This window comes from Drosophila takahashii, chromosome 2R, assembly GCF_030179915.1.
Source record: "Drosophila takahashii strain IR98-3 E-12201 chromosome 2R, DtakHiC1v2, whole genome shotgun sequence".
NCBI lineage: Eukaryota > Metazoa > Arthropoda > Insecta > Diptera > Drosophilidae > Drosophila > Drosophila takahashii.
Window position 1 is genome coordinate 34,548,624 of NC_091679.1, and position 20,722 is coordinate 34,569,345.

The 20,722-nt window shown below is 42.3% G+C and overlaps 6 protein-coding genes across 6 annotated transcripts; 3 read left to right on the top strand and 3 right to left on the bottom strand.

Moving 5' to 3' along the window:
* The first annotated feature begins 2,445 nt into the window (after window positions 1-2,445).
* On the top strand, window positions 2,446-13,811 carry Fa2h (Fatty acid 2-hydroxylase). The gene is made up of 4 exons (XM_017146862.3): window positions 2,446-2,580; window positions 4,572-4,933; window positions 12,850-13,077; window positions 13,141-13,811. The coding sequence occupies exons 2-4, from the start codon at window positions 4,595-4,597 to the stop codon at window positions 13,627-13,629; spliced, it is 1,056 nt and encodes a 351-aa protein (XP_017002351.3). The 5' UTR covers window positions 2,446-2,580; window positions 4,572-4,594; the 3' UTR covers window positions 13,630-13,811.
* On the bottom strand, window positions 4,935-7,153 carry LOC108060908 (uncharacterized). Its single transcript, XM_017146849.3, has 5 exons — window positions 6,973-7,153; window positions 6,429-6,897; window positions 6,064-6,371; window positions 5,387-5,545; window positions 4,935-5,328 (listed from the first exon to the last, which is right to left on the bottom strand). The coding sequence occupies exons 1-5, from the start codon at window positions 7,028-7,030 to the stop codon at window positions 5,156-5,158; spliced, it is 1,167 nt and encodes a 388-aa protein (XP_017002338.3). The 5' UTR covers window positions 7,031-7,153; the 3' UTR covers window positions 4,935-5,155.
* Window positions 13,812-14,644: 833 nt separating the features above from the next.
* Window positions 14,645-15,734, top strand: kappaB-Ras (NFKB inhibitor interacting Ras like 1). The gene is made up of 2 exons (XM_017146597.3): window positions 14,645-14,828; window positions 14,897-15,734. The coding sequence occupies exons 1-2, from the start codon at window positions 14,715-14,717 to the stop codon at window positions 15,386-15,388; spliced, it is 606 nt and encodes a 201-aa protein (XP_017002086.3). The 5' UTR covers window positions 14,645-14,714; the 3' UTR covers window positions 15,389-15,734.
* Window positions 15,735-15,763: 29 nt separating this feature from the next.
* Window positions 15,764-16,417, top strand: LOC108060768 (phospholipase A2 large subunit). Its single transcript, XM_017146625.3, has 2 exons — window positions 15,764-16,014; window positions 16,070-16,417. Exons 1-2 carry the CDS (start codon window positions 15,767-15,769, stop codon window positions 16,335-16,337), a joined length of 516 nt encoding a protein of 171 aa, XP_017002114.2. The 5' UTR covers window positions 15,764-15,766; the 3' UTR covers window positions 16,338-16,417.
* A 438-nt stretch (window positions 16,418-16,855) lies between these two features.
* On the bottom strand, window positions 16,856-17,671 carry sPLA2 (secretory Phospholipase A2). The gene is made up of 2 exons (XM_017146609.3): window positions 17,341-17,671; window positions 16,856-17,271 (listed from the first exon to the last, which is right to left on the bottom strand). Exons 1-2 carry the CDS (start codon window positions 17,640-17,642, stop codon window positions 17,013-17,015), a joined length of 561 nt encoding a protein of 186 aa, XP_017002098.2. The 5' UTR covers window positions 17,643-17,671; the 3' UTR covers window positions 16,856-17,012.
* A 106-nt stretch (window positions 17,672-17,777) lies between these two features.
* Window positions 17,778-19,942, bottom strand: LOC108060747 (nucleolar protein 9). Its single transcript, XM_017146585.3, has 2 exons — window positions 19,665-19,942; window positions 17,778-19,605 (listed from the first exon to the last, which is right to left on the bottom strand). Exons 1-2 carry the CDS (start codon window positions 19,852-19,854, stop codon window positions 17,837-17,839), a joined length of 1,959 nt encoding a protein of 652 aa, XP_017002074.2. The 5' UTR covers window positions 19,855-19,942; the 3' UTR covers window positions 17,778-17,836.
* Between the last annotated feature and the right edge of the window lie 780 nt (window positions 19,943-20,722).

Sequence of the window (20,722 nt, forward strand, 5' to 3'; positions counted from 1 at the left end):
GATCCCAGAACGGTCCCATATCCCAGTATATTACAATATATTACTTTCCAAAAAAGTGATTAGAAGTGCCTAGAGTACAGAGTTTATTATACATTTTTTCAGAATTAATTAGATCAGTTCGATTTTATATTGGCATAACTTTCTAAAGAGTTATTACAAGAAAAGAAAGCCATCTAAATCATGCACTGATTTATTACTACACTGTTTTTTACTGTTTAAAACAGTCAATAAGTTAACTGGTTTCAAGGTATTAGTTAACAAATTTAACAAACGGACGAGAAAACGGCTCTTACTTCTATAAGTTATCAGAACAGTTTGAGAAGCACTGCAGAAACTAAAAGCAGCCATACAGTATGCTACAAAAGTTTGTTCTTTGTGATGACGACAGTGGGAAACTTTGTCACGAGCACATCACCATATATAGTCCATATAAATATGATAACCACTTTGAGAATATGAAATGGGGTCTCAATAAACTTTTTATTCGTCCATCTGCTGCGATATCGAAATTTATTGGATCCCTATCGTAGATATATAATCTGTGTCGTATCTTAGATTGTTACAATATCACCACAATAGCCCCACGAAATATACAACTTTTACATAATTGCAATAAATTTTTCAGTGAAGGAAATGCCTTTAAAAAAATGTTTACAAATTGATTAGTTTTTGTTGGAAACCTTACATAGAAACTGATCTTTCTTACTCAATTGAAAATGCAATAGACTAGACTGTCCGATTTGCTTAAGTTACTTTTCGATTTGGGAAGGAATCAACTATATATACCTCTTTATATCCTTAACCTGCTTTTACCCTTCGAAGATACATCGTATCACCTCCGAGTATGTTCTGATAATATAAATTTATGTTTCACTGAACCCAAACAAATCATCCTTCAAAACTGGGTTGGGTGGTTTATCCTCTATTGCTTAATTGGACTTACCAGTATTGTATGTTGCCCCACATGATTGATATTGATATCTTTGGCACATTGGAGAGTAATTAGTTCCTGCTCAACGCGTTTGAGCCTTTTCGTAGCGACCTAGCGCAGTCAACTCAATCAATTCGATTCCCCTTCGATTAAGCCGATATTGATGCACATATAATTAAGTTTATTCTCCGTTAGAGTCCCTTGCGATAGGTAATGATTGGTTGCCGCAGGGCTTGGCTTGGCCCCTTAACGCCAAGTTGTTGGCACAGACTGACATTTCTGACTTTTCCCACTCAAAGGCGGGACTGTGCAACAGAAATTTTCTCTAGGCTAAACACTTTCTAAGAACTTGTGTGGCGTGAATACGATTATTATATACTCAAGTATTGATGTATACTTCAATTTTATCTTAGTGCATCTAGCCGGTAGATAAGTAGATAAATACAATAACTGGGTTGCTACGCGGTTTTCCAACCCAAAGAGATGCCCTACAAATTCCCCTTTGGAGCTCAAAGAAACATATGACGGTCTTGCGGCTTACCAAACTCCTACTGTTAACCACTAATCGACTTCTTTAAATGTGAGATTGAGACCTTCCAAACAAGGGGAAACTGTTTACATAAAGCCATATGATACTTGCTAAAATGTCGATCAACTAAGTGGGAGCTATAAGATACATTTTTAGATGGTACAATTTGCAAATGTTGTGTTAAACTGTTTTAACTGATTATTGATTAATATAGCAGATATTACAATTCCGGAAAGAAGTCACTTTGAGGAGCTCACGTTTTAATTTTTATAAGAAATATAATGAATAGGTAATAAAAAAAAAGTTTTTCCGTTTTAGTAAATGACTAATGATTTTGTGAAATATAAGTCATATTGTGGTGTCTAAAAATCTATTATTGGTCACTTGATTCCTTTTAGGTTATTCTTTGCACAAAGTACACCTTAACCTGAACCTCAAAAAGAACTTCAATCCAATGATAAGTAACTTATCACTTAATCTTCCTAACGATCAGAGGAGGGTTTTCGTAGGTGAGTCATTTCGAATTTCCAAAATCACAGCTCTAACCCGTGGTGACTCATTTACTTGTGTGGCTATTAGAATCCTGATAATGACTACCCAAATAGTTATCCGCCCGCTCGATTATCGTTATCGAGATCTACGTCAGGATTGTTTAGCAAAATTAGAACACGCCGCGATAGCGAGCTATATTGTCTAGCATATCGGTAGATAAGAGTTCGGTACATTTCGGCCGCAGAAAGCCGGTAAGCATGAACCGGCAGTCTCTCTCTCCGGAGAGAGCTCTTCCATGGAACTAGAACTGTTACAGCCTAGGCTTCTTGGTTTAGCTTATCGTCTGCGGACTGCGTGGTCGGCTTATTTTGTGGCAGTGTCAGGAGCGCCAACGGCTAGTGGTTAGAGGCTAGGAGGTAGAGCTAGGTAGACTAGCGGCTAGAGGCCAGAAGATAGCACTGAGCTGCGCAGTCGGCGTCGGCGCTACGGCTCTACGGATGTGTGTTGGGTGGGTGGGCCATAGTTCAGTCGTTAGTTGCGTTGCATTGCGTGCGGTCCGAGGCTCCGCTGCCAATTTGGAATCCGGTCTAGAAGCTAGTACTTTATTCTGAGCAGCAGTGCGTCTTCGGTAAATAAATAATCCCGTGCTAAGAGACTCTAAAATTATGCAAATTGCCAGGGTAGCTTATATGTACGTACTAGATGGCCCCGAAAAAGTGCAAAATGTTACCGAACTTAAGTTAAGATAGTAAACTATTATTATGCAGGCATTCTTCAATATTTTGTCATCGCCAGTGATAAGATACCACCCTCGACCCACCCTGACCGCTGGGTACCGACAGGTTTCCAGGGCACAGCTAACCCGGATAGATAATGCCGGATGGTTCCCATTATCACTCCACGAACCAAAACCCATTAACCGCGTGTAAACACGAGTGGAAGGCTTCGTTTGATCTATCCGTCAATGGTTTGTCCATGGGTGTTAGAATATCTGCGAGCAGACAAGAGGACGGGCAGATAATATATGAATATGCCCGGCCTATCCCTATCCGCATAGGTGTCAGATAGACAGCACTATTAATCAATGTGACGCAGCCCCCAAAACCCGGGGTTGAGTCACAGCACCTGCCGCTCCACCCAGTATCGGTGCACCCCGATTTGGGACTTACCACTTGCGACTTTGACAAACGACCCGTCTACTCCCACTCGTCCATACCAAATCCCCGCGCTTACAGGCTCTCCTATCAGCAACGATAAGTAGAAACTATATTACTATATAGACGGAGCAACATCGTCGCTGGAATGGCGACGCTCAACTTGGCGCGTAGACAGAAGGCAAAGTCCCTGGCCCGCAAAGAATGGAAATGTTTGTGCGGATCCCATATTGGCATCCATCTGCGGAAAATAACATCTGGTGCACTCGGGGAATGCCAAGTTCACTTGAAATATATGGGTGAAATGCAATTTCTACATTGCACTGCAGGTTGCAGTTCCGACATGCAATTGGTTTGACCTAATCCCTGTAATTACATCGATTACCGAACAATTAAACAAATGTGCTGCAAGCATGGCAGTGATAAAGCCTTTCCCAGACCAATCTAGAAATTTAAAAATTACAATTTTTTTAATAAAGTTCAATAAAAATTTCTTTAATTTTTATTTTCTGAACTAAGTTTAAAAAAGGTTTGGACTAAAGTGAATTTTAAGTATGTCGCATAGGTGTAAATTTTTTTAACGCAAAGTGATTTCGATGTCGATAGATTACGTTATTATAGATTCAGCAATTGATATTTTTTATGACATTTTTTTTTAGACATTTTATGATCATCATAATGTTAAACTATTTCGTTAATATGACGAAAAAAAAATCATCCAGAAGAAATTGAAATATTTATGACTACAAGACTGTTTGCTATAAGACATCAAGGAAATAAGGCGACAAAAGGGAAAGGAAATTAGGTCCCAAGGGGCTGCTATTTCAAATTGAAAACGCTTGATTTACTTTATTATTTCTTCCTATTAATTCAGTCGAATTTAAAGCCAACAAACTTTGTAGATCTGTTATCAGAACAGTTCGGTCAAATATTCCCGATTTTTCATTAACTTATAAGTGCTCCTGGTTTCAGATCTCTATTTCTTTATTTTTATATTTTACAATATTTTGATTATTAAATTGCAATCCGATAACGTCATCACATTCGGATAAGTAATGGGTTTTTAATCAGTTCCACAATGTTTTAAGAGAAAGGCTTATCTGGAACATTATAATGGTCCTTGACGTCTAGCGACCTTATTTCAGATTCAGTTCAGAAAAAACTTTCATACTTAAAGGTTGTTCTGGGCGTGATTCATTCTGCAGAGAATTTTTATTTGCCCTAAGTTACAAATTATCCACTACCCCCAGAAGAGACCTTCTGAACTTTGAGTGCATTGATAAAAATAATCCATGTGCATTGTCTATTTAATTGACCGTGTCTGATACAGACAATAGGACGTTAACCAATATAAAATCGTGTTGCCGCTAGACACGCAAAGTAATTAATTTAGAAGATAATCTGTTACTATAATATGCTCGCAAAGGAACAACGAAGTCTTATCCGATTGATTATTGCATTGCAGTTGCCAAATCGAAGCCCATCGAGATGGATACCCACAAGGAAGCGGAGGCGAACGAGAAGTTCATAGTGAAGTATCGCCAGCATTATTACGATCTGTCCAGGTTTATGCACAAGCATCCGGGCGGCATAAACACTTTGAAGGGTCTCAATAGCGGGGACATGACTGCTCGCTTCCTGAAGGCTCCGCCACATTCGGATGCAGCCATGTACCTGATGAGGGAGTACAAGATCGAACCGGAGGACTCTCGAAAAACCAAGACAAGCCACAAAGAAGCTGAGCTTCAGAACGGAGATGCAGACCTACGACAGCGGACGAGGGAAACCGAGGACAAGAACAACAACCAGGTGGACGAGAGCATGGAGGTAAGTTATATGAGCGGCTTTTAATCTGTAACTCTAGTTGCTGGCTGATAGGATCGCTCATTGAGCTGGGCAGCCCTTTTTTGGGGCCTTTTTGCGATCTACAGCTCAGCTAGAAAATATATAATTAACATAAGGCATGCTTTGGAAAGGAACACTTGTGTTTTGAAAATCCTAGTTCCTTGTCAGTCAGTCGGTTGATGGAATGCTTCAAGAATTGGGGAGCTACAATTGGCGCGACTTGTTGGCCGGCACAAAGACCTTTGCCTTGGAATAAATGCGAATGTCCTCCTCAACGATGGTCAACTCCTTGTCGATCTCCGCCTTGCGGTTTTGCACCCGCAAAGTCTGCGCGGTCATGGGCATGTGATTTAGCTCATTGACAAGCTGATCGAAGCCTGTAAAAAATGAATGGTTTTAACAAGTTTCTTAATTGTAATAATTACTTTAACTCACGTTTCTTGGCATTGGTCAAATGAGTCAATCGATCCTGATCGCTTAGCAACACATGTCCACGTGGGCAGTCGGGATCCTGCGAATCAGCCAGTTGCTTGGCCACGGCCTTTTCGCGCTTCTGTTTCTCCAAGTAACGCGGCAGGCGAACCTCATCCCGAGCTGTCGATATATTTTATTATTATTATTATTATTATTATTATTATCTAATGCTAACTTATAGTTAAAAACTATAAACTAACAGTGGTTTTATTTTGGAGCTATAGCAGCAAAAGGCCTTAAGCTCGCTTATTGTTTAGTTTAGTGAGATATCTTTTAATTACATGGAAATAGTTGGTATTCCTATTTTTATATGTATGATTTTATATAATGGAACTAAACTTTAAAGTTACATTTTTATTAGCAAATCAGGTAGATCTTTTAATTTTTATAATGTGTTTAAAACAGAACATTTTTTTTTTGAAATTTTTGAGTTTTTGTAAATGATTTGAAAGAATATTTAAAACAAAAATGTTTTGTGGTTTTAATAGGATGGTAGTGTTTAAATAGGATGGTAGTCTATAGTGATTATTGCGATAGGAGAAAAACTTCGTAGGTTTGATCAAAAAACTCTTTTTAAAAATCGAGTTGGTTCATAACTTTTTAAGTATGACTTCTTTAGGATCAGGAAATACACTTACATCCCAGTTTGTGCTCACGACGCTTTGACTTTGAAGTGATGGTGGTGACATTGGAGGCCGTTGTGAAGCGACTGCGAGCACTGAGTGGCGCCTCATCGTCGGATCCTCCGTAGTTTATTGGCTCAGTCTCGGCCATGGGCATTGCCTCCATTTCGGACATGTGGAAGCGGCTTTGTTTCGAGCCGTTCGAGCGCGCTGAAAGCGGCAACTGTTCCAAATCCTTCTCGTCTTCATAGCGCATTGGGTTATAGTTATCTTCGTACTTTGTGCGTGTATCCTCCATTATAGAACGACTATCGAAGTTGCATCTGAGGAATAGACAAGCTCTTTAGATACCTCTTATAGTGTTGTCACAGGAATCCCACCTTTTTAGTGCATTTGTGAGATACAGTTCGTCAGTTATGTCCTCGGTCTGAATGCCGATGCTGGTGGAGCTGCGATTGGTGCCGCAGGATTGGCAGCGATCCGAAGACGGGTCGGATGAGGGCTCCAAGAAGTTGTCTGGCTCAAATTCCTCTGAGGGGTCATATAGAAGGGGATCCCGCTCCTCCAGGCCATCGAAGCGTTCTCCATCCGCGGGAATGGCCACCGCCAATTGATGCTGGGAACGCGAGTTGCTGCGCGTGTTCTGCAGCGAGTTCTGTGGTCCAGGCTTTCCCTTGGCCTGTGGTTTCTCCGCCTTCGACTCCCTCACTTCGGAGGCAGTGCGTCGCAACGGAGGCATCCATTTCGGACGCACCGGCTCCTTGGCGGCCAACTTCTGGCTGGTGGTCTTCTCCAGCGAGCGCAGGCTCACCTTGTTTTCCTTGAGAAAGTTACGGGACTGCGTGACGCCTGTGGGAACGGAGGCCAAAACAAATTAGCCACTGGTTGCCATGGCCGGTTGGCTGTTAGGAAAAGATATCTTACGCGGCACCGAAAAGATGCCCTTCAGAGTGGGAATCGGGCGAACTGAGGTATTCGACATGGTCCACCAGCTCCGGACTAACAGCTAGGCGTCTGGAATTCTACAAATCTGCTCTCGACTACGGGGCGAGTGGAAACTGCGTTGTTGTGTGTGAAGTACAGGACAGGTTTGAATGACAATTTTGAACCAGCTGCTTGTGATTGTACCTGCTTATCGATACCCGATCACAGCGAATGGGTATCGTTATTGGGGTTGGCAGTTGCAACTGGTCACACCTAAAAGTATTAACGGTATTTGATGTACGTCAAAATAGCGTCGACCAGTTAGCAACGAAAGTGGAACGGTGGAATGTGGAACACTGGGGCCATTTTTAATTTTTAATTTTCTCGCTATTTGGGGGCTGAATTGAAAAATGTTTGATGCAAAATTGTTTAGAATTAAAATATCTATCGATCTATATAGGTTGGGGCCAAATCCGAGGTCTGCAAGTGTTTCAAAAATGCATTTAAAAAATTGGGTATCCACCATTTGGTTAACTGCTCCCCTCACAGAGGTTGTGCCAATATGCACGCTAAACCAGGTTATTAGGCGTTAATTCAAGCTTCTTGTCTGAAAGTTTCATCAAAATCAAACCCACAGATTTTGAGTAAAACGCCTAACAGTGAACCAACCTCGGATTTTTCCCATACAAAAAAGGGGGCCAAAAATTAATTTGTCTGGGGCTCCACTCATAGAGGTTGTGCCAACATGCACGGTAAATGGGCAGATTGGGGATCCTCCTAAGAACGTTTTGTGAAAATTTCATGAAAATTAAACCCACAGTTTTCGAGAAAATTGATTTACAGTGTGCGGGTTAAATGGTCAAATTTTGAAATTGGCCGCTTCCCGCTGACTGCGCCAGCGAGACCACCTTACAGCCATGACATCAACCATGTTAATATCCATACATTTTCTATGCAAACTTTAAGTAATTAATACAGCTCTCACAGAGGTTGTGCCAACTTGCACGGTATATCAGTAGAAGGGGCATAATTATAAGTAATTTCTTTCTTAATTTCAGCGAAATCAAACCCACAGATTTCGAGAAATTCAAGTCATTTCAATTATGGTTTTTTTCCACGCGGTCACACTGAGACAGCGTGCGGAGCCATGACATAAACCATCAATCTATGCAAACTTTAAATAATTAATACAGCTCTCACAGAGGTTGTGCCAACTTGCACGGTATATCAGTAGAAGGGGCATCATTATAAGTAATTTCTTTCTTAATTTCAGCGAAATCAAACCCACAGATTTCGAGAAATTCAAGTCATTTCAATTATGGTTGTTTTCCACGCGGTCACACTGAGACAGCGTGCGGAGCCATGACATAAACCATCAATCTATGCAAACTTTAAATAATTAATACAGCTCTCACAGAGGTTGTGCCAACTTGCGCGGTATATCAGTAGAAGGGGCATCATTATAAGTAATTTCTTTCTTAATTTCAGCGAAATCAAACCCACAGATTTCGAGAAATTCAAGTCATTTCAATTATGGTTTTTTTCCACGCGGTCACACTGAGACAGCGTGCGGAGCCATGACATAAACCATCAATCTATGCAAACTTTAAATAATTAATACAGCTCTCACAGAGGTTGTGCCAACTTGCACGGTATATCAGTAGAAGGGGCATCATTATAAGTAATTTCTTTCTTAATTTCAGCGAAATCAAACCCACAGATTTCGAGAAATTCAAGTCATTTCAATTATGGTTTTTTTTCCACGCGGTCACACTGAGACAGCGTGCGGAGCCATGACATAAACCATCAATCTATGCAAACTTTAAATAATTAATACAGCTCTCACAGAGGTTGTGCCAACTTGCACGGTATATCAGTAGAAGGGGCATCATTATAAGTTCTTTCTTTTTTAATTTCAGCGAAATCAAACCCACAGATTTCGAGAAATTCAAGTCATTTCAATTATGGTTTTTTTCCACGCGGTCACACTGAGAAAGCGTGCGGAGCCATGACATAAACCATCAATCTATGCAAACTTTAAATAATTAATACAGCTCTCACAGAGGTTGTGCCAACTTGCACGGTATATCAGTAGAAGGGGCATTATTAAAAGTAATTTCTTTCTTAATTTCAGCGAAATCAAACCCACAGATACATAATTCATCCAAATCGATCTAGTGGCTTGGTAGAAATTAACAGTTTACTGATTTTGGAAAAATATAATAATTTCATAATAATAACAAATCGCAAAAAGTTTCAATACTGCAGAAAACATTCCCTGTTACTTTGAAAGTAAAGCCCGCAATCGCAACAAAGAAATTATTATATTTTTCCAAAATCAGTAAACTGTTAATTTCTACCAAGCCACTAGATCGATTTGGATGAATTATGTATCAAAATAATCAGGAGGGCAAGTCCAATTATGTGGTTCATACATATGAATTGAAAATTCGCTATAAAAATATATTTATTTTCGATATTGGGCGCCAAACAGTTGCCAATTGGCTCAATTGCCGATATATCGTATAAATACCTAGATTTTGGTTTATGTCATGGCTTCGCACTCTGTCTCGCTGGCTGGATAGTGTGAAAACACTAGTTTGAATTACTTGAATTTCTCGAAATCTGTGGGTTTGATTTCGCTGAAATTAAGAAAGAAATTACTTATAATGATGCCCCTTCTACTGATATACCGTGCAAGTTGGCACAACCTCTGTGAGAGCTGTATTAATTATTTAAAGTTTGCATAGATTGATGGTTTATGTCATGGCACCGCACGCTGTCTCAGTGTGACCGCGTGGAAAAAAACCATAATTGAAATGACTTGAATTTCTCGAAATCTGTGGGTTTGATTTCGCTGAAATTAAGAAAGAAATTACTTATAATGATGCCCCTTCTACTGATATACCGTGCAAGTTGGCACAACCTCTGTGAGAGCTGTATTAATTATTTAAAGTTTGCATAGATTGATGGTTTATGTCATGGCTCCGCACGCTGTCTCAGTGTGACCGCGTGGAAAAAAACCATAATTGAAATGACTTGAATTTCTCGAAATCTGTGGGTTTGATTTCGCTGAAATTAAGAAAGAAATTACTTATAATAATGCCCCTTCTACTGATATACCGTGCAAGTTGGCACAACCTCTGTGAGAGCTGTATTAATTATTTAAAGTTTGCATAGATTGATGGTTTATGTCATGGCTCCGCACGCTTTCTCTGTGTGACCGCGTGGAAAAAAACCATAATTGAAATGACTTGAATTTCTCGAAATCTGTGGGTTTGATTTCGCTGAAATTAAAAAAGAAAGAACTTATAATGATGCCCCTTCTACTGATATACCGTGCAAGTTGGCACAACCTCTGTGAGAGCTGTATTAATTATTTAAAGTTTGCATAGATTGATGGTTTATGTCATGGCTTCGCACGCTGTCTCAGTGTGACCGCGTGGAAAAAAACCATAATTGAAATGACTTGAATTTCTCGAAATCTGTGGGTTTGATTTCGCTGAAATTAAGAAAGAAATTACTTATAATGATGCCCCTTCTACTGATATACCGTGCAAGTTGGCACAACCTCTGTGAGAGCTGTATTAATTATTTAAAGTTTGCATAGATTGATGGTTTATGTCATGGCTCCGCACGCTGTCTCAGTGTGACCGCGTGGAAAAAAACCATAATTGAAATGACTTGAATTTCTCGAAATCTGTGGGTTTGATTTCGCTGAAATTAAGAAAGAAATTACTTATAATGATGCCCCTTCTACTGATATACCGCGCAAGTTGGCACAACCTCTGTGAGAGCTGTATTAATTATTTAAAGTTTGCATAGATTGATGGTTTATGTCATGGCTCCGCACGCTGTCTCAGTGTGACCGCGTGGAAAAAAACCATAATTGAAATGACTTGAATTTCTCGAAATCTGTGGGTTTGATTTCGCTGAAATTAAGAAAGAAATTACTTATAATGATGCCCCTTCTACTGATATACCGTGCAAGTTGGCACAACCTCTGTGAGAGCTGTATTAATTATTTAAAGTTTGCATAGATTGATGGTTTATGTCATGGCTCCGCACGCTGTCTCAGTGTGACCGCGTGGAAAAAAACCATAATTGAAATGACTTGAATTTCTCGAAATCTGTGGGTTTGATTTCGCTGAAATTAAGAAAGAAAGAACTTATAATGATGCCCCTTCTACTGATATACCGCGCAAGTTGGCACAACCTCTGTGAGAGCTGTATTAATTATTTAAAGTTTGCATAGATTGATGGTTTATGTCATGGCTCCGCACGCTGTCTCAGTGTGACCGCGTGGAAAAAAACCATAATTGAAATGACTTGAATTTCTCGAAATCTGTGGGTTTGATTTCGCTGAAATTAAGAAAGAAATTACTTATAATGATGCCCCTTCTACTGATATACCGTGCAAGTTGGCACAACCTCTGTGAGAGCTGTATTAATTATTTAAAGTTTGCATAGATTGATGGTTTATGTCATGGCTCCGCACGCTGTCTCAGTGTGACCGCGTGGAAAAAAACCATAATTGAAATGACTTGAATTTCTCGAAATCTGTGGGTTTGATTTCGCTGAAATTAAGAAAGAAAGAACTTATAATGATGCCCCTTCTACTGATATACCGCGCAAGTTGGCACAACCTCTGTGAGAGCTGTATTAATTATTTAAAGTTTGCATAGATTGATGGTTTATGTCATGGCTCCGCACGCTGTCTCAGTGTGACCGCGTGGAAAAAAACCATAATTGAAATGACTTGAATTTCTCGAAATCTGTGGGTTTGATTTCGCTGAAATTAAGAAAGAAATTACTTATAATGATGCCCCTTCTACTGATATACCGTGCAAGTTGGCACAACCTCTGTGAGAGCTGTATTAATTATTTAAAGTTTGCATAGATTGATGGTTTATGTCATGGCTCCGCACGCTGTCTCAGTGTGACCGCGTGGAAAAAAACCATAATTGAAATGACTTAAATTTCTCAAAATCTGTGGGTTTGATTTCGCTGAAATTAAGAAAGAAATTACTTATAATTATGCCCCTTCTACTGATATACCGTGCAAGTTGGCACAACCTCTGTGAGAGCTGTATTAATTACTTAAAGTTTGCATAGAAAATGTATGGATATTAACATGGTTGATGTCATGGCTGTAAGGTGGTCTCGCTGGCGCAGTCAGCGGGAAGCGGCCAATTTCAAAATTTGACCATTTAACCCGCACACTGTAAATCAATTTTCTCGAAAACTGTGGGTTTAATTTTCATGAAATTTTCACAAAACGTTCTTAGGAGGATCCCCAATCTGCCCATTTACCGTGCATGTTGGCACAACCTCTATGAGTAGAGCCCCAGACAAATTAATTTTTGGCCACCTTTTTTGTATGGGAAAAATCCGAGGTTGGTTCACTGTTAGGCGTTTTACTCAAAATCTGTGGGTTTGATTTTGATGAAACTTTCAGACAAGAAGCTTGAATTAACGCCTAATAACCTGGTTTAGCGTGCATATTGGCACAACCTCTGTGAGGGGAGCAGTTAACCAAATGGTGGATACCCAATTTTTTAAATGCATTTTTGAAAAACTTGCAGACCTCGGATTTGGCCCCAACCTATATAGATCGATAGATATTTTAATTCTAAACAATTTTGCATCAAACATTTTTCAATTCAGCCCCCAAATAGCGAGAAAATTAAAAATTAAAAATGGCCCCAGTGTTCCACATTCCACCGTTCCACTTTCGTTGCTAACTGGTCGATGCTATTTTGACGTACATCGGTATTTGGGAGTACTTTTTAAAATCTATTAGAAAAAGTGTTTTTTTAAATGTATATTCCAGTTTCTATAAATTACCATTTTTTAAACTCTTAAATTAAATTCCAGCACTTGGTGGACTGGTCCAAGGCAATGCTTCCTCAGATCGCCAACATGACGGATTGCTACGATGAGTGGGTGCACAAGCCGGTGGACAGGCCACTGCGACTCTTTGGTCCTTGGTACTTGGAGATGTGCACGAAGACGCCGTGGTGGTTGGTGCCCCTGTTCTGGATTCCAGTCATCATCCGGTGTGCGTGGGAAGAGCTCGCCAGCAGCTGGCAGGATAAGAATCAGGTGAGCAGCTACTTGAATCTTTAATCTTTTATAAGCTCTTCTAAGTAAACCATTATCTTCCAGCTCACGTCGTTCGTCGGCTACTTTTTGTTTGGAGTGCTCCTGTGGACCTTCCTGGAGTACACACTCCACCGCTGGGTGTTCCACGTCAAACTGAGCAGCAATAGCGGAAGATGGATTTGCACCTTTCATTTCATGATCCATGGACTTCACCACAAGGTGCCCTTCGATCCGATGCGCTTGGTGTTTCCGCCTCTTCCGGGAGCACTGCTCGCCACGATTATATACATGCCGCTCAGCTTCATCCTCTTGAATCCGCGAGTGGTCCTTTCCGGAGCTTTGACCGGTTATCTGTGCTACGACATGATCCACTACTATCTACACTACGGAAATCCAACCACGCGTGCCTTTGTGCACATGAAGCGATATCACCAGCACCATCATTTCTCGCACCAAACCCTCGGCTATGGGATCAGCAGTCCCTTGTGGGATGTTGTCTTCAAGACGAGGATACACCTTCGCAAACTGAGATACCAATTGCGCTGGTCCTAACCGCAATCTATTGCCATCACACAGTGCTAATATAGAACAAATTACACTCAGTTAAAAGTGCAACAGAGTTGCAGCCGGAACAAAATTTGAATTTTGAGAATTCGGTGTAGGCTAAATACTGAGAATTAGGATTAAGAATAAGTTGTAAGATTTCTATTTAACAGGAATAAATGTCCAATGATACCAAAGAACAAAATGACTATCCTTAAAATTAGACTTCTTCTTATTGTTGTGGTGGGATCCTAACGATCCAGAACTATTTATGGTAGATAGTAGTACTAAAACCGTATAAAGAATTCGTTTTTTTTGTCGGCTTCTAAAATATATCCAATAACAATGTACATAAAACTCATTGTATTATAATTAGCAAGATTATATTGGTTGTCTTATATAGAGTGATACTCTTAAATAAATATTCAAGATTCAGGACTATTTTCAGTTATTCAAAAGAGGATGAAATATAAGGGGGATTCCCTATACTGTTGAATTGCTGAATTGTTGAATTTTGGTCAGCTGTTAATCAGCTGTTCCATACAAAGTCAACTTTCAAAAATTTCAGCAATTCATCAGCCTCGGGGCTGTTGAAAATTGTGTTGAATTGCTGAAAAGCCAGAGTTGTCACCTTTTGTTAAAAGTCGTGGCCACTCTGTAACATTTTAGTATCACCAGTACGCATTATTTATTTTAAAATCAACTTAGGAAGCATGTTTGTGGTTATTTTTAACCTGGTAACAATTTTAGGCAGAAATTAGCAATAATACATCAAATCTGACATGTTTTAAGTTCCGTGAAACTTTTCAACAAATAACAGCTGTTTGAAAATTCAACAGGAACCATTTTGGGTCGTTCCCTTAATCGCTGAAATTTTTTGTTGAATTTTCAACAATTCAGCAATTCAACAGTTTAGGGAATCCCCCTATAATTTGAAATTTTCTGAACAAATTCAAATTAAGCGCGATTTTATTTCAATCGATAAGCCGTACGCAGCATTCATATTTCGTTGGTGGCACTTGGTCACACTAACGAACAGCCAAAAAGAAAGTTTTGTTTATTTTTTGTGGCCCCCCATTTCTCCTGCAGGAACAATGCTTAATGCCAAGATCGGCAAGGTCGGCAAAGTGCTGGTGTGCGGCATGAAGGGCGTGGGCAAGACGGCGCTGATTGAGCAGCTGGTCTACGGCCACGTCAATCCGGAAACGGTGAGTGGGCGGCTCCAGCAAAAAATGGTTGCTCATCATCATCATCACTATCCAAATTTGTATTGCAGGAACTCCATCCCACCATCGAGGACATCTACGTGGCCAGTGTGGACACGGGCAGGGGAGGAGCCCGCGAGACCCTGCGCATCTACGACACCGCCGGTCTGCAGGGCGAGCAGCAGCAGCTGCCGCGCCACTACCTCCAGTTTCCGGACGCCTTTGTCCTGGTCTACGATCCCATGGATCCGCGCAGCCTGGACATGCTGGCCGACATCAAGACGGACATCGAGAAGCACAAGGAGAAGAAGGAGATCCCTGTCATCGTGCTGGCCAATGTGCGTGCCAGGGCAGCTCCCAATCCCGTGGAGAAGGTGATGGACCGGGCCAACATCTGGTGCCAGCGGGAGCGCATCAAGCACTACACGGTGAACGCCATGGAGCGGCCCTCCCTCTACGAGCCCTTCACCTCGCTGTGCGCCCGCCTGCATCCGGCGCAGACGAAGAGCACGTTCCCCCAGCTGCGGCAGGTCATGCAGAACCGGCAGAAGAGCGAGGCATAGATGATCAGGGAGGGGTTTCTATATCATTTAAGTTTTATTTAATTGTGGGTGTTCTTGAGAAATGTTTAGAGGTTCCTCGGACACCCAATCGTACTCGTATTTAGTGTCTACTTGCCTTGTATTAACCGCTGAGCTTTAACTAGGGCCACAGCCCGAGCCACTTGTACTTATCTGTCTATCTGTTTGTAAGTGTCCAATTGTATCTAGTATTTATTACACCTAAATGTCTAATCTCATTGCGAGAGCATTAAGCGTAATCAGTATTCAATGTTCAATCGCAGCTCAAACGACGGCGTAGTGATTAAATAACCATACCGAATTTCTTCTCTGCGGAAATCCCCTTGAATCAGTCGTCTGTCAGCCTTTTTCTCGTGAGCAATGACTTCCTATACCGCCTTTCTTTCGGCTCTTCTGGCGCTGATCTGTGTCAGCCATGTGGCCGTGGGATTGAGCATAACCGTGCCGGGAACCAAGTGGTGTGGGCCCGGAAACATAGCCACCAGCTATGACGACCTCGGCACCGAGCGGGAGGTGGACATGTGCTGTCGGGCGCACGACAACTGCGAGGAGAAGATTCCGGCGCAAGAGGAAGCCTTTGGCCTGAAGAACGAGGGCATTTTTCCCATGTAAGAGTGAATCACTTAGCCGAAGCTTTGGCTTAATAAATGTGGGATTCCGCAGATTCTCCTGCACCTGCGAGGCCGCCTTCCGAAGCTGCCTCACCGCCCTGCGCAACGGTCACTCCCTGGCGCTCGGCAGGATCTACTTCAGCACCAAGGACGTGTGCTTTGGCTACGGACACCCCATCGTTTCCTGCCGGGAGAAGCAGACCGACTTCTTCGAGACCCGCTGTCTCAGCTACCGAGTGGACGAAGGTCAGTCGCAGCGCTGGCAGTTCTACGATTTGGCACTCTACACACATGTCAGCGGCAGTGAGGAGGACTCCTGAGATTGAACTCCGACCTCGGGCGATAAGGCTATGATTGTTTACAAACAGAAGCGACTGAAATTGAAACTGAACAAGATTAGGTTTATGAAGGTGCGAGTTTTGTGTAATCAATTTGTAAAATAAACCTAAACTTAGTAAAATTAAAAATATTTTTATGAATCTATTTTTGAAAAGTTTGGAAAACTTTTTTTTAAAACGATTCCAACTTTAAATTAGTTGATTTATAAATTAGGGCTTAACGGTCGGGTTTTTATTTTAAGTTCTTAAATTTTTTTTTGTTTACAAACAGAATTGACTGAAATTGAAACTGAACAGGATTAGATTTATGAAGGTGAGAGTTTTGTGTAATCAATTTGTAAAATAAAGAAGTTTGCCCAATTAAAATTATAAAGATTTTTATGAATATATTTTTGAAAAGTTTAGAAAACGTTTTAAAACGGTTCCAACTAGTTAGCTTAAGAAAATTCTATACTTTTGTCTGTAATAATTAAATTATATTATAGTAAAAATTAATTGACATAAATTAACGATTAATGGTCGGTCTTTATTTAAAATCCTTACAAATTTACCTAATATTTGTCTTGATAATCAGGTAGTAATTAATTTTAAATGACATGTAAAATATTGATAGTATGATATTGATAACAGTATCGTCTACAAATCTTCGTTGTGGGGTCAGCCCGTCTTCGCTGGGAGCGTGAAGAAGGGCATGTCGTAGAACTGCCAGACCTTGGCCTTGCTCTTGTCCACCTGATAGCGGATGCAGCGCTTGCGGAAGGTTCCCTCCTGGTACTGCTTGCATCCGGTGGTGGGATATCCGTTGGCGAAGCACCTGCTCCTGCTGCCATAGTAAATTCGTCCCAGTGTGTTGGAGGTGAGGCTATTCACGGCTTGCAGGCAATTGATAAACTGCTGCTCGCAGGTGCACTTCAGACTAAATCGGATGATGAAGGTCAAAAAGTGTACAAAATCGATAAGGGATTTCGAAGGAGCCTCCACTTACATGGGAAACCAGTCTGTGTTGACCGGCAGTCCGTGGAGTGCAGCATGCGACTCGATAATATCGTCGCAATGGTCGTGATCCCGACAGCACTTGTCCGTCTCACGCTCTCTTCCAAGATCTTCGTGGTTTGCTGCCGTGTTGCCCGGTCCGCACCACTTGGTTCCGGGCACCGTGATGCCCGTGTGGGGAACTGGTGGCAGCGCCTGGTTATAGATGTCCTCGTCCTCGAAAATTGCCTCATCTCCAAAGGCCGAGGCCATGGCCAGAAGTCCACAGACAAACGCTCCGCGCAGCAGCCACATGTCTAAGCTCAGGCAGTCGCAATACAACTGAGTTTGAGTCCGCTTTAGCCTCTTATACTTAAGCTGATAAGGGTGTGATAGCATTAATTGACTTGCTGGAAAATTACACAACTTAATTACGGAATCAGAATGATCTAATATATATCGATCAAATTCAGATTTAACAATATTTATTAGTATACACAGTCTAGATACTAGCTAAGTATATCCTTGAAAGCTTCGGCGGCTGTCTTGGCCGTTTTCCGCTTCGCCTCCTTTGGCTGCTCTGCGTCCAGGTGCTTGGACAAGCTCTCCTGCCACTGGCTGGGCGAAAGCTTATATGTATCCAGGCGGTATTTTGTGTAGATTATCCTTCCATGCGGCGATCCCTTCAGCATGTTTGCCTTGGCGAAAAGCTCCTTGGCCATGCGCAGCTTCTGCGCCTCCTGGGAGGCATTGAAGCATTGTTCGAAGACGCGGGAGCCATGTCGAGTGATGGCCAAGTCCACGTAGAAGCCATCCAGCTGGCGGATCAGACGCTCCCTGGATTTCTCCCCTATGAACTTGCTCTGCATGAAGGCGTCCACGATGTGCGAGCCATTGGGCGTGTTGAAGACCTGAGCCAGCTGGGTGGCGGGCAGATCGAGGATGCAGTTGACCAGGAAGATGGGCTTGTTGAACTGCAGCACGTGTTGGGCGATGAGCGACCCGTGGAGATGAACGAATCCCGACTCATCGCTGCCAAGCACTTCAAAAGGCTTCAGTTTCACCAGGCAGTTGAAGAAGAGCTTGGATTTTTCCTTGTCGCCGCTGACATGCAGAGCACTCTGCAGGGCGGCTATCATCTGAGCTTGCTTGGTGCCCAGTCGCAGACAGGCTGCACTCAGTCCGGACACCACGCCGGTGTAACCCATCTTGAGCAGCTCCTCCACGTGCGGCTGGAGTTCGGTGAAGACGGCCTCGAAGTCCGAGACCTCCTTGATGTGCTGCAGGAGACGCTGGACAGAAAAGTTCGTTCCCTGCTGCCGAGCTAAATAGCCGATGCGGTTGCAGAAGAGCATGGCATACAGCTGGGTCAGCAGTTTGGCTCCCGCCACACTCAAAATAGTTTCTAACAGAATAACAGAGGTCTGATGATGGAAGACCTTCGGTAAGTTGGGATCTGTTGGCTTCTTCTCAGCGTTCTCCTCATCCTCTTCGTCCTTGATCTCTATCTTGACGTCCAAGTCCTTTTTCTCCTCGTCACCTTCATTTGGCTTCAACAGCCCGACTGTTAAGATTTTCTTGGCAAAATGCTTGAGCAGACTTTTGTCCGCCACACTCAAAGCCAAACAGATGATGCCCAGCAGGCTGGAAGAGTGCTCTTGGTAGGGAAAGTCCGTGAACTGGGGCCACATCTCCAATCGCTGGGGGAACTCCTTCATCACCTCCTGCCACTCATCCGGCACCGAGTACAACTTCCTGTGCTTGGCGATCTCAGTGCCGCCCTTCTCGAAGGCGATCTTGGGCACATGCATGCCCACCAGGCACAGAATGGCCGTGCGCATGATGTGGCTGGCGCAGGTGTCCCACACAAAGTCCTCCAGGTTGTTCAGCATGAACTTGGAGATGCGCAGCACGAACTGCCGGCACTTCTCGCGGTGATCTTCGCTGAATTCCGCCTCCAGGTTGTACTCCTCCTCCACCTGGGCGGCATCCGGCTTGGCCCGCTTGTTGGCACTAGCTGCATCGCTGGTTTCCTGGACAGCTGACTTGCCCACTCCCCGCAGGAAGGCAATCTCCAGCATTTTCTGCAGGACGTGCGAGGCGAAACGATCGGAACAAAGGGGGCGTAAGCTTTCGCCAAACTTGCTGAAGAATCGCTCCAACTGGACGTCGTCTACGAAACCCACCAGCGATTCCAGAGCCTTGGAAACGATCTGATTGGAGGCCAGGTGGATCTCCTGGTCGTGGGTCTGCTCGAACACATTGTTGGCCATGTTGACTGCGGGAGAGGATAGTTGATGAAGGTACTGGTCAGGAGAGGCCATCACCACCACTCACCTCGCTCCTCCACGTCCTCGAATCCCACCTTCATGGCGTCCAGAATGTTAATGAAGTAGCTGAACTGCTCATCGTCGATGTGTGTGCCCCGGCCGAATATCCCCTGCTTGGCGAATCCCTTGGCGTTCCGCATGAAGCGATTGCCCTTCTTTTTGGGTCGCTTGCGTTTCGCATTGCCATCTGACTCCATTCTGTTTATATTTTAAATTGAAATTAGAATTTACTTCCAACGTGCGCCAGAACACGCTGTAAAAAATATACCAGCTGGCCATGCGAAATACACTGTCCTTGCTATAAGCGGTCACACTGTACCCAAGCTTATCGATTTATTTTGGCGATGAATCGATAGTTGACACGATTGGCGGTCCAATTTGAATTTATTGATCGAGCTGGACGTCGTATGACACTCCATTTACGCACAATTTATGCATTTTTTGCACACCATTTGTGTGTAGAGACAAAGAATCAAACATTTCGTAGGCCACGCATTAAGAAATAAGACAGAAATTATTTGTTACTACTAACAATATTAAACAAAATTATTACAATTTTGATTCATTCACAATTATAAGTTCATTAAAAGAAAACACAATACGTATGCTCCTGAACAGTAAGGTTTACCAATCTGTCATTGGTGTAAAAACTGTCAAAAGGGCATTGACAGCACAAGGATTAAGAAATAATAATGGGAGAACAAAAAACGCACAATTGCTGTTGGCCATGTGTTCCTTTAATCCTTTGTAGGGCGTTTCGCAGATTTCCTTTAAGCAAAAGGACATTAGAATTGTATTTGAAAATCATTTAAGATGAATCCCTTTATGAATTTCCTTTTTCTTAGAATAAATAACACACTTTGTTCCCACACGTTCATGAAAGGTGGAAATGGCAATCCCCTCATTAAATTCAGTTGGTATACGTATACAAAGAGCAACACTTTACAGTCGTTGATTTAATTATCGGCAAAAAGCCGCCGGCGGATAAAAGAAGTCAAAATATTTTGTAACCAGAGATGTGCCATCAATCTCACCCAGACACGTGTGCGATGCCCTTCTGCTCCT

Coding starts and splice junctions, on each gene's coding strand:
- Fa2h (XM_017146862.3), top strand. CDS start 4,595: ATGGATACCCACAAGGAAGCGGAGGCGAACGAGAAGTTCATAGTGAAG. Junction 4,934..12,849: donor AGGTGGACGAGAGCATGGAG/GTAAGTTATATG, acceptor ATTAAATTCCAG/CACTTGGTGGACTGGTCCAA. Junction 13,078..13,140: donor GCTGGCAGGATAAGAATCAG/GTGAGCAGCTAC, acceptor ATTATCTTCCAG/CTCACGTCGTTCGTCGGCTA.
- LOC108060908 (XM_017146849.3), bottom strand. CDS start 7,030: ATGTCGAATACCTCAGTTCGCCCGATTCCCACTCTGAAGGGCATCTTT. Junction 6,898..6,972: donor GGGCATCTTTTCGGTGCCGC/GTAAGATATCTT, acceptor CCGTTCCCACAG/GCGTCACGCAGTCCCGTAAC. Junction 5,546..6,063: donor TCGTGAGCACAAACTGGGAT/GTAAGTGTATTT, acceptor ATATATCGACAG/CTCGGGATGAGGTTCGCCTG.
- kappaB-Ras (XM_017146597.3), top strand. CDS start 14,715: ATGCTTAATGCCAAGATCGGCAAGGTCGGCAAAGTGCTGGTGTGCGGC. Junction 14,829..14,896: donor GCCACGTCAATCCGGAAACG/GTGAGTGGGCGG, acceptor TTTGTATTGCAG/GAACTCCATCCCACCATCGA.
- LOC108060768 (XM_017146625.3), top strand. CDS start 15,767: ATGACTTCCTATACCGCCTTTCTTTCGGCTCTTCTGGCGCTGATCTGT. Junction 16,015..16,069: donor AACGAGGGCATTTTTCCCAT/GTAAGAGTGAAT, acceptor GGGATTCCGCAG/ATTCTCCTGCACCTGCGAGG.
- sPLA2 (XM_017146609.3), bottom strand. CDS start 17,642: ATGTGGCTGCTGCGCGGAGCGTTTGTCTGTGGACTTCTGGCCATGGCC. Junction 17,272..17,340: donor AACACAGACTGGTTTCCCAT/GTAAGTGGAGGC, acceptor CATCCGATTTAG/TCTGAAGTGCACCTGCGAGC.
- LOC108060747 (XM_017146585.3), bottom strand. CDS start 19,854: ATGGAGTCAGATGGCAATGCGAAACGCAAGCGACCCAAAAAGAAGGGC. Junction 19,606..19,664: donor CGAGGACGTGGAGGAGCGAG/GTGAGTGGTGGT, acceptor CCTCTCCCGCAG/TCAACATGGCCAACAATGTG.